A 17,837-nucleotide genomic window follows, 5' to 3' on the forward strand; every position below is an offset into this window, starting at 1 on the left:
ACCACTGCTATACCACCGTCAAGAATGCCTACCGCTCCATCCCTTGCCCGGACTTTGGTAAATTCGACCACCTGGCTGTGCTTCTTCTGCCTGAGTACAGACAGAGACTGAAGAGCGCAGCACCAGTGAAGAGGACTACAAAGAGCTGGATGGCAGAAGCAGAGGAGAAAATTCAGGATTGCTTTGAGTTGGTGGACTGGACCATTGTTACGGACTCAGTGAAAGTCCCTTTAAGATAGAGAGTGTGTGTGTATGTGTGTGTGGGGCGTGCTTACGTCAATAGAAGATAAAGGACGTAATGACGTTGTTGAAGAAGTCAGAAGAAGAAGAAGAAAGAGAGAGAGAGAAGGGAGAGAGACACCAGCCTGCTTGTTTTCTCTATCGATGGATGAGAAACAATAACTGTGCTTGCCACTGAAATCCATGTATGGAAGTTGGAAGTAATCCGGTGGAGTTCACTTTGTTGCTGACCTGTAGAAGGAAACAGGTATTTGTGTGTGGACGACCACGGTTCGGATGCTTTTCGGGGTGAGGAAGTCACTACCGAGTAAACACTGGAGTGTCGTTTGGGTTCCATCATGGAACATTTGGATTTCGTATGTACTCTCTCTATGTTTTTCTACATCTACGTCTTATCTTCAGACAACGGTGGTTGTTGAAGAAGCCCTTGCTCACGTTTCACCTTATGGCTTGCGGAACTGAACTTTAAGAACCGTTCAGGAACTTGGAGTTTTGGACTTTGTCACACACACACACGACGAGTTTAGTTTTGGGGTTAACGTTCAAGGTTTAACATTTTTGAATTCTAACATACTAACATTTTTACTTTTATTTTACGAATTATCATAAGTAGTGATTAATAAAATAGTTTTTAACACTAAATCATGCTCAGTGTGTTTCTTTTGTTGCTGGTTCGTGACAAAATTTCTCCCTTCCTCTATCTCTCTTTCTTCTTCTTCTTCTGACTTCTTCAACAACGTCATTACGTCCTTTATCTTCTATTGACGTAAGCACGCCCCACACACACATACACACACACTCTCTATCTTAAAGGGACTTTCACTGAGTCCGTAACACCATGTTCAGGGATTTGTCAGTGGACCTAAATGAATATGCCACAGTCGTCACCAACTTCATAAGGACACGTGTGTGCAAATGTGTATCCACAGAAACATTACGAGTCTTCCCCAACCAGAAGCCCTGGATGAACCAGGAGATTCGTAATCTGCTGAGGGCTAGATCTGTGGTGCTTAGGGCTGGCAGCCCAGGTAAGAAGTCCAGGTATGACCTCCGGAGTGCAAAGAGGTAATTTCGGACTAAACTGGAATCTCAGATGGATGCTCGACAGCTGTGGCAGTGCTTGCACAATATAACTTCCTACAAGGCGAGGTCAGGTAGCATAAGTGGCAACGACCCATCACTCCAGGATGAGCTCAATGCCCTTTATGCATGCTTTGATAGGGAGAACTATGACACACACACACAAGCCCCCAAATCTCCAGATGACACTGTAATTTCAGTCTCTGAGGCTGACGTCTTGGCATCCCTCAGGAGAGTGAATCCACAAAAGGCGTCTGGTCCAGACGGCGTACCTGGCCGTGTGCTAAAGATCTGTGTGGACCAACTGGCTGGAGTATTTACAGACATATTTAACCTCTCACTTCTGAGTCTGAGGTTCCCATCTGCTTCAAAAAGGCATCTGTTGTACCAGTTCCTAAGAAGAGCGTGGTGACCTGCCTCAATAACTACTGTCTGGTAGCGTTTACATCAACCATAATGAAGTGCTTTGAGAGGCTGGTTATGGTGAGAATCAACTCCTGCCTCAGAGATGACCTGGATCTGCTCCAGTTTGCCTACCGCCACAACAGGTCAACAGCAGATGCAATTTCTCCAGCTCTTCACTCTGCTCTGGACCATCTGGACAACAGGAACTCGTATGTCAGACAGCTGTTCATCAACTACAGTCCGGCATTCAACACCATCATCCCATCCAAACTCACCATCAAGCTTCAGGACCTGGGCCTCTGTACTTCCCTCTGCAACTGGATACTTGACTTCCTCATTGGTAGACAAAATCAGTGAGGATTGGTAACAACATCTCCTCCTCGCTGATCATAAGCGCAGGTGCACCTCAAGGCTGCGTGCTTAGCCTCTGCTCTACTCTCTATACTCACAACTGTGCGGAGGTGCTGCCTCAAGAAGGCAACATCCATCATCAAAGATCCCCACCATCTGGGCCATGCCATCTTCTCGCAGCTACCATTGGGCAGGAGGTACAGAAGTCTGAAGTCCCACACCACCAGGTTCAAGAACAGCTTCTTCCCTTCAACCATTTTGTTCTTGAACCAACCAGCAAAACCCGAATCACCACTACAGTTTAGCAACACTACGACCATTCTGATCACTTTGCACTAAAATGGACTTTGTTTACTTTGTTCTAATTGTGATTTTTCTTGTAAAAAAAAATTGATTTTTTTTGTGAATGCTGCTTATGTGATGCTATGTGCCTTTGATGCTTCTGCAAGTAAGTTTTTCATTGCATCTGTGCATACATGTAGTTGTGCATATGACAATAAACTCGACTTTGACTTTGAAAAGACATTCTCCTCCAAAGTCTTTTCATACAATTTGATTAATGCAACCACTAGAGGACATTGTTGCTCCTTTGCACTATCCTCCATCTTTAACTGCAGTTGAACAATCTAGAATTATTTTGCTTTAAAGAGCATTAAACACGTTAACCAGGCAGGATTGTGATTATCACAGACATTTCAGGTAGTTATGCTGAAATTTCAATGAAGTACTAAATTAATTTTGTATTTTAAACTACCTGATTCACACTAGCATTGCAGTGCCCCGTCTCTCTCTACTTTCCTCCCTCTCCCTCCAGCTCCCATCAATACAACAAGCAAACACATTCATTCTGCATTGTTGGCCGATTATTAGATGTGGAAAGATAACAAGCATTGGTGAGCCCCTGGTTGGTATTTTATTACTTCCCAGAACACAAATTGAATTCCAGCCTGAATGAAGAGAAATCTCAAGGTAAAGGGAAATGGTACGATTGGAGGTGGGAATGAAAAGGGAGAAGTGAAAGAAATACTTGGATTTACTCAGTTAAGAAAAAAACATGTTAGTAGCTATTTAGCAGGATCTAATGATTCTTACTCCTTGATGAAACATAATTCTTTGGAAGGTGTAATGTATTATGATAAAGATTACTTGATATCTGTGAGCTTCTGATGTCCTTTGGTGCTGCGTCTGTTCTCTGTGTGAGTTAAATGTTTGTCTGATGTTAGAAAAAGAAAGATCTTGCATCTTGGACTGATGAAGTTTTCTTTTTATTTTCTGACTTAATTAAACTGAGATAATAAAAGAAAAAAATTGCATTATATGCTACATATACAGCTCAAGGGAACTTTAAAACTTGTAGAATACTTTTGAAATAATTTACTGTTGTACTAAAGATAGGATTCAATTTGTGTGCAGCAAGTCCTATGAATTGCAGTATGTGGTTAAATAATAGTTTACAGTGATGTTGATTGAGAAGGAAACTTCGGTCACAACAATGAGGGGAATAGTGGCATTACTTTCATCTGAGAGGACAGGCAGGGCCTTGTTTTAATGTAGCACCTGAAAGTGACATTTCAAAATACTACATCAGAACATCAATCTTGATTTCATGTTTAAATCCCTGGAATAGGACGTTAATGAATTGTAAATAAGGAGCCATTTGTTAATGATCCAACAAAAAGTATTTATCTAACAGTGATCATGATGACGATCTAATTCAATTTTTGGTTTAAAAAGTTGGGGGGGGGACTTAAAACAGTAAATTCTAGCTTTTGTTCAGGATGAAACAGTATTAATGACAGCAATTTGGTTAAAATTGTTATGGATGAACAAGAGATATTTTTAAAAAGAATTTGGCTCAATACAAAATCTGTGCATACTCTTAAGAGTTCTAGTTGGCAAATAAACCAAGTTTAATGAAAGAGATGAGAGGTAATATAAAACTAAATCACAGATAATAGCTCAGGTACAGAGGAACAGGAAAATACAAATAACAGCAAAGGGGGATGAGAAAAGCTGTGGAAATGGAAAGAAGGGGTAACCTGCAAAGGTTATTAAAATTAATACAAAGGTGTTTGTAATCTTAATATTCAAAAAGAAAATGGTGGTTAAGGATCAGTAAAACAGATGCAAATATGGTAAGAAAATACAGATGCTGTATATTTGCATTGTGTTTGCCTAGTCAAGGAAAAGAATGATAGAAGTGATGTTCTAGGGAAATTAAAAGTGAGTCGAGCAATGGAATTCTAAACATTAATATAGGAAACATTAACAAGAAAACTTTCTTCAGATGATACTGGTACTGAAGACAGACACCACCCACTTCCTCTGCCTCTGGCCAACTCCCCACCCCCTGGACTTGGTGCTTTTATTGCAGGATTCCATAGGAAGTCAATTAGGAAATTGCAAATGCTTTAGGCATAATCTGAATGCTCTTAATTCATTACCTTAGATTGAAAATTGTAAAAATTACTACATTATTTAAGAAGGATAAGAGGATGAAACCAATAAATTGTAGAACTGTCATTTGTCTGTTGTGGAGAAATTGGAGAAAGCCATCATGGATTTGCCATAGGTAGAACATGAGTAGCAAATCTAATTAAATGCTTTAAACAAGTAACTATGGTAATAACCTGGAAAGTCTATGGGTGTAGTTTGTAGGCACTTTCAAAGGCACACAATCAGATTTCATTTCATAGACTGTTAACTGAAATTACAGCTTGTGGAATTGGAAGCAGATTATTAACTTGGTTAGGAGATTGGTTCGGTGGTAAAAGACAGAGTTGGAATAACAGATAGAAAATTGCTTGAGGTGGATCCCATTTAATCTATTAATGACTAATGACTTATGACTTACATAATGACTTACATAATCCAATATGTTTTACATTAAGTACCAAGCAGTATGGAGGAGGGTGGGAACTTACCAAAAAAAATAGATTAAGTGAGTGGAAAAACTGAGGCAGGTAAAGTGTCTGGTCACCCATTTTGAACTAAAAAACTATAAATCTAATTTTTTAAAATAATTTTATGTATTTTTGCATCATTCTGTTGTTTTTCACCCATCACTGTATTTGTTATTATTATATATACTGTTTCACTCTTTATTCTGTGAGCTTCACGCGAGCAAGGAATTTCATTGCACCCTGGTGTGTATGGTGTCACGAACCAGCAACAAAAGAAACACACTGAGCATGATTCAGTGTTAAAAACTATTTTATTAATCACTACTTATGATAATACGTAAAATAAAAGTAAAAATGTTAGTATGTTAGAATTCAAAAATGTTAAACCTTGAACGTTAACCCCAAAACTAAACTCTTCGTGTGTGTGTGTGACAAAGTCCAAAACTCCCAGTTTCGGAATGGTTCTTAAAGTTCAGTTCCGCAAGCCATAAGGTGAAACATGAGCAAGGGCTTCTTCAACAACCACCGTTGTCTGAAGATAAGACGTAGATGTAAAGAACATAGGGAGAGTAGATACGAAATCCAAATGTTCCACGATGGAACCCCAAACGACACTTCAGTGTTTACTCGGTAGTGACTTCCTCACCCCGAAAAGCATCCGAATCGTGGTCGTCCACACACAAATACCTGTTTCCTTCTACAGGTCAGCAACAAAGTGAACTCCACCGGATTACTTCCAACTTCCATACATGGATTTCAGTGGCAAATACAGTTATTGTTTCTCATCCATCGATAGAGAAAACAAGCAGGCTGGTGTCTCTCTCCCTTCTCTCTCTCTCTCTCTTTTTTTTCTTCTTCTTCAACAACGTCATTACGTCCTTTATCTTCTATTGATGTAAGCACGCCCCACACACACATACACACACACTCTCTATCTTAAAGGGACTTTCACTGAGTCCGTAACACCTCCCACCTAAAAAAAAATTTTCCCAAGAAAATTCAACCGCGCATTCAGTTAGTAATGTTAATAATTATCATGCTACACAACTACAGACTATCAGATTAGTACAGATACATGTTTCCCATTTAACATCGGGAAAGACAATCAGCAATCACATTATCTTTGCCTTTAATGTGAGTTATCCTGAGGTCAAACTCTTGCAAAATTAAACTCCAGTTTAACAGCCTTCTGTTCTTGTTTTTGACTCAGCTCAGAAACACCAGTGGGTTATGATCTGTATATACAGTCAATGGTTTCTGAGCAGTGCAAACATATACACTGAAATGTTGCAAGGCTAAAACAAGCGACAGTAATTCTTTCTCTATGGTGGAATAATTCTTTTGATGCTCATTAAATTTCTTTGAAAAGTAAGCTACAGGATGGTCAATATCATCAAGGTCACCCTTCTGCAACAACACAGCTCCTGCAGCTTCATCACTGGCATCTACTGCTAATGAAAATGGCTTTTCAAAGTCAGGTGTTTTGAGCACAGGATGGTAACATAAAATGGCTTTCAGCTTCTCAAATGCTTCTTGACAAGAATCTGTCCAAACAAACTTTACTCCCTTCTTCAGAAGATTAGTTAGGGGAAGAGCAATATCAGCAAAATTTTTACAAAATTTTCGATAATATCCAACCATTCCCAAAAATCTTCTAACAGTCCTCGTACCTGTGGGAATAGGGAACTCAGATATCGCTTGAACTTTTGCCTGAACAGGAGCTTGCTTGCCTTGATCTACAACATAACCAAGATACGTCACAGTGGCATGGCCAAATTCACTTTTAGCGAAGTTAACTGTAAGGTTAGCCTTGGAAAGTCTTTCAAACAACCTTTCTAACGCAGAGATGTGATCCTCCCATGTATCATTCCCAGTCACTAAGTCGTCAATGTAGGCATCTGTATGTTTTAACCCATGAATCACTGAATTAATCATTCTTTGAAATGTTGCCGGAGCATTTTTCATTCCAAACGGTAAAACATTGTATTCATACAATCCAGAAGGGGTTACAAAGGCTGAAATTTCCCTTCCTCTATCTGTTAATGGAACACACCAGTACCCTTTTAATAGGTCAATCTTTGTAAGAAATTTTGCCTTTCCCACTCTGTCTATGCAATCATCCACCCTAGGAATAGGGTAAGCATCTGACTTTGTTACAGCATTCACTTTCCTGTAATCTGTGCAAAATCTAACAGTTCCATCAGGTTTAGGTACAATAACACAGGGCGAACTCCAATTTGAAGTAGAGTGTCTAATAATATCATTTTCCAACATGTATTTTATTTCCTGATCAACAAGTTTACTTTTTTCTACATTCATTCGATATGGGTGTTGTTTGATTGGTTTTGCATCCCCAACATCAACATCATGGGTAATTATCGATGTTCTGTTTGGAACATCTGGGAACAGATTTTTAAATTTTAAAATTAATTCTCTCATCTGTTGTTTTTGTGAAACTTGTAAATGATCCAACTTCGTTTCAAGGTTCTCCATGATATTTTGGTTTTTTAGTTTCGATGGAACAATATTTGGTCTAAATTGGCCTTCCTCAACATCAACATCAGGCATTCTAGAAACAACCTTTACACCATCCACCAAGGCCACAACTGAATCCCTCTCATAATAAGGTTTTAGCATATTTACATGACAGAGTTGTGTTTTCTTGCGTCTATCTGGTGTTTTGATTATATATATTAAATCAGTCACTCGAGATTCAATAGCATAGGGTCCAGAAAAACGAGATTGCAATGGATTATTTTGGCTAGGGAAAAATACCAACACCTTTTGCCCCACTGCGAATGTCCTAGGCCGAGCACGTCTATCAAAATATGTCTTCATTCTTATCTGGCTTGTTTTCAAATTCTCTCTCGCTAGCTGGCAGACTCTTTCCAACCGAGTTTTAAATTTTTTTGGGCATGGGGAGGTCTCCATTTCCTCCTTAACACTCCATTTTTGACATAATATCCACTTGGCACTTTCTCAATCTCCTCACATGAGAGTACTTTTACTTTCAATTCTGTCAACTCATGGTCCTTTGTCTGTTCCACCATAAAATCCTTCCTCGACAAAGACAAATCTTTAAATTCAGGCTCACTATAAGGATGTTGATCCTCCAGTGAAGACAGAAAAGTCTCAGATAAGGCATCATAATTTTCTTCCTGTTTAGGACTGTCACAAGGAACCACATCAGACTGCACCGGACTGTCTGTCTTGGCTAATTCTTTAGCTCTAGCTCGAGTCACCGCACATGATGGGTAAACATCTGGATCATTCTCAGACTCATCAATCCTTGGTTTGGTTGTTAACCGTACCACAGGAACAATTTCTCCATCTGCAAGGTCATTTCCCAATAACAAAGAAACTCCTGCCACTGGCAAACTAGGTCTTATCCCTATCTCGACTGGTCCTTCTACGAACTTTGACTTTAAAATCACCCTGTGAAAAGGGACAGACATGGTGTCACCTGTAACGCCTCGTACTAGATTTACTTCACCAGTGTCACTTTCTTCACCAAAATTTAAAACACTGTCCAGCAAGAGAGATTGACTAGCCCCAGTATCTCTAAGAATTTTCACTGGCACCTGGGGTGACTCATCATTCAGTGAAACAAAACCCTCTGATACATACAAACGGAATTCTTTTCTCACCTCCTCCAACTTTTCAGCCTTTACCTCTTGCAAGGACTGATCTTTAACAGCATCTCCTAAACCTTTTTGATTTTTAATTGCCTGAAAGCAAGCATTGGGCACAGCTTCCTTCCTTTTCTTCAAAAGGGCACAATTAGCTATCACATGGCCAGGTTTCTTACAGTAATAACAAGTACGCTCAACAGGTTTCTCCAGCCCTGGCTTCTTTTCATCTTTTCCTTTTTGATTACCTCCCAATTTAATCTCCGGTTTACCTGGATTGTCCTTGTAACTCTTTTGAAAGGTTTTAGGTTGTCCCCATTTGGATTTATGGGTTAAAGCATAATCATCTGCCAACCTAGCAGTTTCTTGTAAAGTTTCCACTGCCTTTTCATTTAAATATGTTGTTAATTCAGCTGGAACACATCTTTTAAAGTCTTCCACTAGTATCAATTCTGTCAATTTATCATAATCCCCATCTACATTTTTAGCCAGGCACCATCGTTCAAAACATATTCTCTTTCCATTGGCAAATTCCATATAAGTCTGATCTGCAGATTTCCTCAAGTCTCTAAATTTTTGTCTATAAGCTTCAGGTACCAATTCATAGGCCTTCAATATAGCTTGTTTTACCTTGGTATAATCAGCTGCATCCTCAGCAGACAAAGCAGAATAAGCTTTTTGAGCTTTACCTTTAATCACACTCTGTACCATAAGAGCCCATCCTTTCCTTGGCCAGTTTGAACTCACAGCAACCTTTCAAAATGTTGGAAATACTGATCAACCTGATCTTCTTCAAAAGGAGGGACTAATCGAACCTCCCTGCTGGCTGAAAAACCATCTTCAGAATCAGATTCCAAACTCCTACGCTTCATTTGTAACTCATGCTGCCTCTGTTTTTCCTTCTCCTCTGCCTCAAACTTCAACCGAATGAGTTCCCGTTCCCGTTCAGCCTCTAACTTCATCCGAGTTATCTCTTGTTCAGTCTCTAATTTCTTTTGTTCGGCCTCTAATCTCTTTTGCTCTCGTTCAGCTTCTAATTTCTTTTGTTCTTGTTCAGCCTCTATCTTTAACTGGGTTTGTTCTCGTTCAGCCTCTATCTTTGCCAGCTGCACCTGTGCCTCAGAAATTGCTATTTCACTGCCAGGAAACTGTTTTAACACTTCCTCCTCAAACACCTTCTTTTCCACAAAATGGCCAGCTATCAGTCTCTGAATATCTGCCTTCCTCATAAATTGCGTTACTGCCTCAAGATGTAACTCTGCAGCAATTTTCACCAAATCAGGCTTCCTCATCCCCTGCAATCCTCCAGGAGAGGGTTTTTTCAAAAATGTATCCATTGTTGCTGGTTTCCACACACACAAGCCAATTAGAAAGAATTTATCAGACCTCCCTCAACAATCTTTGGATTGAATCCCGAACGAATCTCGTCAATCTGGGGAACGATCCCAGATGACACTTGTTAATCTTTGGATTGGATCCCAGACGAATCTCGTTAACCTTGGGAACTATCCCGGACGAACCCCCGATTTTGTCACGAACCAGCAACAAAAGAAACACACTGAGCATGATTCAGTGTTAAAAACTATTTTATTAATCACTACTTATGATAATACGTAAAATAAAAGTAAAAATGTTAGTATGTTAGAATTCAAAAATGTTAAACCTTGAACGTTAACCCCAAAACTAAACTCTTCGTGTGTGTGCGTGACAAAGTCCAAAACTCCCAGTTCCGGAATGGTTCTTAAAGTTCAGTTCCGCAAGCCATAAGGTGAAACATGAGCAAGGGCTTCTTCAACAACCACCGTTGTCTGAAGATAAGACGTAGATGTAGAGAACATAGGGAGAGTAGATACGAAATCCAAATGTTCCACGATGGAACCCCAAACGACACTTCAGCGTTTACTCGGTAGTGACTTCCTCACCCCGAAAAGCATCCGAATCGTGGTCGTCCACACACAAATACCTGTTTCCTTCTACAGGTCAGCAACAAAGTGAACTCCACCGGATTACTTCCAACTTCCATACATGGATTTCAGTGGCAAACACAGTTATTGTTTCTCATCCATCGATAGAGAAAACAAGCAGGCTGGTGTCTCTCTCCCTTCTCTCTCTCTCTCTTTTTTTTCTTCTTCTTCTTCAACAACGTCATTACGTCCTTTATCTTCTATTGACGTAAGCACGCCCCACACACACATACACACACACTCTCTATCTTAAAGGGACTTTCACTGAGTCCGTAACAATGGCAATAAACTAATCTGAATCTGGACAACAAAATCAAAAAGCCTAATAAAGTGTTAATCTTTATATCTATAGAGATAGCATATAAAGGGAACTACATTGCAATAGCTTTACAAAATCCTGGTTAGAGCACTTCTGATGTGCTGGGTACAGTTCTGTGTATCACACCTCAGGAGAGGTATATTATACTTGGAAGAAAATTCCATCAGAGTGTTACCAGGTCTCCTAGGATTAGACTATATAGAGGCACATTCTCAAAATCAGATGCAGGCCATTGTGGGGAGAACACGGAGGATGGTAGGGATACAGAATCTTCCCAAGCAAAACCAGCGGATGATTGCCCAATTAATAATGGTTAATCTGTAATTGAAAGATTTCTTTTTGCTAGCCAGGCTACTGAGAGGTGGATTAATAGAGTTAGAACAGAGATCAGATATGATCTCTGTATAGTGGAACAGGCTCGAAGGGCTGAATGGCCTATCTCTATTTCCATGTAGAACCAAACAGAAATAGAGAACCTGACATTGCTAGGCCACAGTAGATTAAAAGACAATGTTGGACCCTTCAACAATGTGCCTATAAATTTCCTTAATAAGTGTCTTCAACAACAGTTTTCTAATTGGGCTGGTTTTGCTCGCACCCCTGTACTTATGAATGTCTACGAGAGTCAGAACCACTCCAGCCACTCTTGCCATTCAGGTCTAGGATTGTCTCAGCCAGCTACTTAGGCTGCACAGATTTAGACCAGGTAAATTCAGAGCAGTGAGCAGCCCCAGGGGTGAGAGTGAGAGATGTGCCTCACTCAGCAAAATCTGGACCAACACGTTGCACACAAGCGATATGCTGTGACCGCTGAAATCCAAAATAAACTAAACGTCAAGAGAATGACAGAATATTTACTAACTGCTGCTCTTCATAAATTGTGTATGGCCATTATGATCTGAAATTGTTGAGTCTGGAAGCCCATAAAGTACTTGATTGATAGATGTGGTGTTATTCTTCAATGAACACCATTGGAAACAGAAGATGGAGAGGTCAGTGCAGAATTAGAGTTACAGGTGACTAGAAGCTCGAGATCATGCTTGCAGACAGAATAAATTTGTTCACTCAATCTGCATTTGGTCTCTCCAGTGTCTGGGAGACTACCTTGTTAGCAATGAATACGTTAAATGAAAGATAAAAGCAAATTGTTCTTTCACCTGGAAGGAAGGTTCAGAACACAAGATGGTGTGAAAAGAAGTAGTAAAAGAGCAGGTGTGTGTGGAAGGGATAATGTGCAATAAATGCTTCCTATTTTGATTTTTTAAAAACTTAAATCACTATATCTATGACAGCTTATATTATATAAACTTCATTGTTTTCCTGTGTTTTTAGCAGTGGCCTCCACCACAAGTGTAAATGAACATCCTCCAGATTTGAATTCTTCCAGTGAAAATATTCAGACAGGTGAGGCAATGGCCGAAGAAGCATCATTACGTTAAACTGTGACAGGATCTCCAGAACTGAATGAGACAAGGCCTATGGAGCAATTGCATCACAGGCAATTTGATCAGTCTTATTAAGAAGAAATTAATTGAATGCATCACTGTTGGGAATATTTCTACCCATTGAAAAGTCACACAGAATTGATCTACACCATTAGTTTTGCGCCACATGAACCACTTCCCACTCTATTGAATCCTATCAACATATTCATCTATTCCATTATTTCTGATGTATGTAACCAGCTTCCTTTAAATGCTTTCATTAATTGCCTCAAATACTGAATATGGGATCAGGTTCCATGTTCTTACCATTCCCTGGGTAAACAAGTTTCTTCTGAATTCCTCATTACATTTATTAATAATTGTCTGATGTTTATAATCTCGAAGTTTTGTACTGCCACACAAGTTGAAATATTTTCACTATGTTTATCCTATTAAACTCTTCATAATTATTGGAATCTTTATCCGGATGTCCACAGCCGTAAGAGCCCCAGTCTATTCTATCTTTCCTGATACATTCCAGCTTCTTAGTTCCGGTATCCTCATAACTCTTTTTATAAGCATGAAGACCAGAGCTTCGATGAATATCCTATTTCTGGTCTAGCCAATATTCTATGCACTTTTAAAACTACTTCATTGCTTCTTTGTTCTATTCCTTTTGTAAAGTTTCCACAGTGCTTTGTTCATAACATTCATAGATTTGTCAACTGGTATTTAAATGTTTTACAGTTCTGTATTCCCCCATCCCTTTGTTCTTCTTTACCATTTACACATTTTTATGAATATAGGGAGTTAATGGATGTATTTTTTTTTAATTACATATGGAGAACCTGTGGCTAGAAATCACTGACATAAAGGTATATTTTGTATAATGCATCCCATCAGCCAATGAAAATATTGATTAATTTTATGCAGATTTTCAATTGAGCTAAATTATTTGGTCAAATTGGTAAAAATAGTTAAATGTTAATTTAATCTAAATATTGAAAACAGTGAATAATTATTTGCTTGATTTAATTACTTATAGGTAATCATTGCCAAAAATCCATTGTTGCCCATTAAATAAAGTCATTTTTTCACAGTTAATTTTCTCTCAATAAGGATAGAAATTTTGCTAATTATGGTAAACAACACAGAGAATCTTTATCCCTCATTCCAAAGATGCTGCGTCTTTGCAGCATTATCAGTTTTTATGTCAGATTTTCAGCACCTGCACTATTTTCTGTTTGTACCATTGATTAAATTGCTGTCTCTCATAAATTTGGCAGACTGCGCTTACATGTGGCCAAATTAGCATTGCATTGTAAATCAGTCTGATTTGAACCTTTATCAGCTTTTTTGCTAATTTCCTGTTGATGTGAGATATTACTCAGATATGGGAATGTCTAATCCAATGACTGGGCATTACAGAGTTTGTCTAGGTTTCCCAAATGAGACTTTCTGTTGTAGCATCTGTTGATGTGTTGTGCTTTTGACCTCACATTGGCATGTTATTGTGCAAAATACATCAGAAGAGAAACTACTGAGGTTGAATTTTGGACATGATTACAAAGCCATCTCTGTGTTGACATTGGTATTACAGTATTCATTGTGAAGCACTCTTCATGTATGTTTTAATTATAGCAAAGAATCAGACAAGGAGTCAACAACTGGAAGGGTACGGTGGGATCAGGCTCTTGCTTGGATCGTTGCACACAATGCTGATTTGGGAATATATCATCATCCCTTCATTGTTGCTGTGAACGAATCCTGGAATTCCATCCCCAAGAGTGCCATGCTTACACCTTCACTGGAAGGGCAGCAGCTGTTCAACAAGGTGGCTGACCACCATCTATTCAGGGATAATTAGGTATTGGATGTAAATGGTGGCCTTGTGTGTGATGCCCAAATCCTGAGACGTGAATAAGTTATGGAAAGCACTCCGACTCCCAGCACTAAAGGAGTTTTGGCATAGAGTGATTGACATCTGGAGCCGTCAGCTCCTTCCCCATTTTCACTGGGTTTCTCAATCTGTGGGAAAAGCTGTGCATCTCCTGGTAAACATAAATCAAGCTCCGAATTGAATGTGGGAGGCACTTAAATATGGTAAGTGTCCTGCCTCTCCACAAAAGGGTGCAACTGAACAGCCTGATGCCTGCCATCAGAAAGAAAGTCAATGTGGACGGCACAGTATTCAAGGGGCGCAATCCTTCCACTTAACTTTAACTGCATCCATCATGACCATCCATCATTTGTCATGGGGAATAGGAGGTTTTAAAAGCCCTTGAGCTCAAATGGTAGCCTCATTGGAGAGTGAGTTTATTTCTTTCCCACGTACAGATACTTAGGCAAATTGCTGAGATCTGAGACCTTGACATGGATCAAGAATTGACTATGGGATTATCCTGGTTTCAATTGCTGTCAGGATTGTTCTGAAGTGCATAGTTCAGTAACACACCAGTTTCTGCACTTACCTATAAATCTACCTGACTACATTCACAGGGAAACTAAACAACTTTATCTGCCAGTCAAAGGTCTCCCACTTGCGAAAGTTTTTTTTGTAACGACTGACCAGTTGAATTTCCATCAGAGAATTTCAGAATTGTATCCAGGCATTCAAACACAAAGAAAATGTATAGCCTATTAGTATTAGTGTACTTCAGTTAAAAGATCATTTTAAAAATTTGTACTGATGAGGGGTGTGCAAAGCATGATCCATTGCAATGTGCTTTATTTTACCATTGTAGTATATTTTAGCAACTTGTAGTATGTATTCAGATTATTTCCACTCACAGGTGCACAGACTTCTATTTTTTAAGAGCTGTTGTAATCAGATGCCATTATGCTGAGAAGCTCCTCTTGAGGTGTCCATGATAAAATGGGTCCAGAACTAACCATACATTGTATTTACCAATTCTGACCCTAGGGCAGGTGGTTGATTGAAATCACCCTTTAGTATTACCTTCCTAAATTCACACATCCTTTTTACCTGTTCAGTCAGTGATTGTTTTCAAACATACAGTATTTTAAGAGAGAAATAAACAACTGCAGATGCTGGACTCTTGATGAAAAAACAATAAGATGCTGGAGGAACTCGGCAGGTCAGGCAGCATCCATGGAGAAAAACCAAACAGTCAGCGTTTCGGGTCAGGACCCTTCTTCAGGACTCTACAGTATTTTAAGATCTAGAAAAAGCATTATGATTCACCAAGATGTCCTATAGTGTGAAAGATGCTTTATAAATCTGCTTAGTCTTTCCCTGTTTAGATTCACTTGGCGCCATGGGTGGGGTGCAGATATTCTGTCTTGAATGCAATTGCCAATTTGGCAAAATTGCCTCTATTTTCACAAGTTATTTATTCCTAAATTTCTGCTGAAACTAATTTACATAACCCTGAATATAAAGTTGGTTGGTATCTTAGATGTACTTTAAAATTTTGCTTCAACTCCTTTTGTATATTTAAGGACAGGAACTTAGTGATCAATACATCCAAAAATAGTTTTATTGCAATAAATCAGCATTTAATATCACAATGTCAATTTATCATAAGAACATAAATAGGAGCAGGATTAGGCCATCTGGCCCATCGAGCCTGCTCCACCATTCAATAAGATCATGGCTGATGTGGCCATGGACTCAGATACATCTGCCTTTTCCCCATATGCAAAAATCTAACTGTGTCTTAAGTATATTTAATGAGGTAGTCTCTACTGCTTCCCTGGGCAGAGAATTCCACAGATTCACCACTTTCTGGGAAAAGCAGTTTCTCGTCATCTCTGTCCTAAGTCTATTCCTGTGAATCTTGAGGCTATATCTCCTACTTCTAGTCTCACCTACCAGTGGAAACAACCTTCCCGCCTCTATCTTATTTATCCCTTTCATAATTTTATATGTTTCCATAAAATCTCCTCTCATTCTTCTGAATTCCGGCGAGTATAGTCCCAGGCAACTCAATCTCTCCTCATAGGCTAACCCTCTCATCTCCGGAATCAACCTGGTGAACCTCCTCTGCACCGCCTCTAAAACCGGTATATATTTCCTCAAGTAAATAGATTAGATATGCACACAGTACTCTAGGTGTGGCCTCACCAATACCTGGCAGCATAACCTCCCTGCTCTTAAGTTCAATCCCTCTTGCAATGAGGCCAACATTCCATTTGCCTTCTTGATAACCTGTTGCACCCAAAAACCAACATTTTGCAATTCATGTACAAGCACTCCCAAATCCCTCTGCACAACAGCATGTTGCAATCTTTCAAAATTTATTTTTCTGTTTTTCCTTCCAAAGTGGATGACCTCACATTTACCAACATTGTACTCCATCTGCCAGACTCTTGCCCACTCACTTAACCTATCTATATCTCTCTGCAGACTCTCTGCACAATTTGCTTTTCCACTCAGTTTAGTGTCATCAGCAAAATTAGATATGCTACACTCTGTCCCCTCTTCCAAATCATTAATGTATATTGTGAACAGTTGCAGGCCCAGCACTGACCCCTGTGGCACCCCGCTCACCACTGATTGACAACCAGGGAAACACCCATTTATCCCAACTCTCTGCCTTCTATTGCTTAACCAATCCTCTATCCATGCTAATACATTACCCGCCCTCCTCCCCCCCAAATCCATGAATCCTTAACTTATGGATAAGACTTTTATGCGGCACCTAATCGAACACCTTTCAGAAATCCAAGTATACGACGACCGCCTGTTCCCCTCCATCCACTACGCTCATTATATCCTCAAAGAACTCCAGTGAGTTTGTCAAACAGGACCTGCCCTTCCTGAGTCCATGCTGTGTCTTCCTGATGAAACCACTTCTTTCCAGATGTCTCACTATTTCTTCCCTAGTGGTAGCTTCAAGTATTCTTTAGTGACACCGATCATAGCGAGGTCCTCGCCTCCCATCTCATCCATAATCTCCCTTTGGCATGTTACATGTGTCCCCTACCATGAAGACCGATACAAAATAGTCGTTCAAGGCCTTCGTCATTTCCACATTACCTAATATTAATTCCCCCTTTTCATCTTCCAAGGGACCTATGTTCATTTTAGCCACCCTTTTCCACTTTATATAATTATAAAAACTTCTACTCTTTTCATATTTTATGCTAGTTTACTTTCATAACCTATCTTCTCTTTCCTTAGTGCTTGCTTAATGGTTCTTTGTTGCTTTTTAAAGTCTTCCCAATCTTCCAGTTTCCCACTACTCTTGGCGACTTTGTATGCGTGAGCTTTTAGCTTGATGCCTTCTCTTAATTTCCTTAGTCATCCAAGGCTGGCTCTTCCCATCCTTGCTTTTAAATGGAATACACTTCTGTTGAGCACTGAAAAATCTTTGAAAGTCTTCCACTGTTCCTCAACTGTCCCACCATATAGCCTGTGTTCCCAGTCTCCACTCCCCAACTCCTCCCTCATCCCATTGTAGTCTCTCTTGTTTAGGTTTTAGATCAAACTATTGCACCCTCCATTTGTATGACAGCTTCAATCATACTATGATCACTCTTATCACTTGTGATTTACA

The 17,837-nt window shown here is 39.5% G+C and overlaps 1 protein-coding gene across 2 annotated transcripts in view; it reads left to right on the forward strand.

The window, feature by feature from the left end:
* Positions 1 to 13,855, forward strand: part of LOC127567453 (protein sel-1 homolog 3-like) — a 74,058-nt gene extending 60,203 nt beyond the window's left edge. The window contains exon 25 of one of the 2 annotated variants that reach the window (XM_052010374.1): positions 12,224 to 13,855. In XM_052010374.1, the coding sequence (XP_051866334.1) occupies positions 12,224 to 12,330 (107 nt within the window). In that variant the 3' untranslated portion in view covers positions 12,331 to 13,855. The remainder of the gene's footprint in view (positions 1 to 12,223) is intronic. The other variant, XM_052010375.1, reaches the window with a different exon arrangement.
* Positions 13,856 to 17,837: the final 3,982 nt, after the last annotated feature.

Source organism: Pristis pectinata, chromosome 2, assembly GCF_009764475.1.
Source record: "Pristis pectinata isolate sPriPec2 chromosome 2, sPriPec2.1.pri, whole genome shotgun sequence".
Classification (NCBI taxonomy): Eukaryota; Metazoa; Chordata; class Chondrichthyes; order Rhinopristiformes; family Pristidae; genus Pristis; species Pristis pectinata.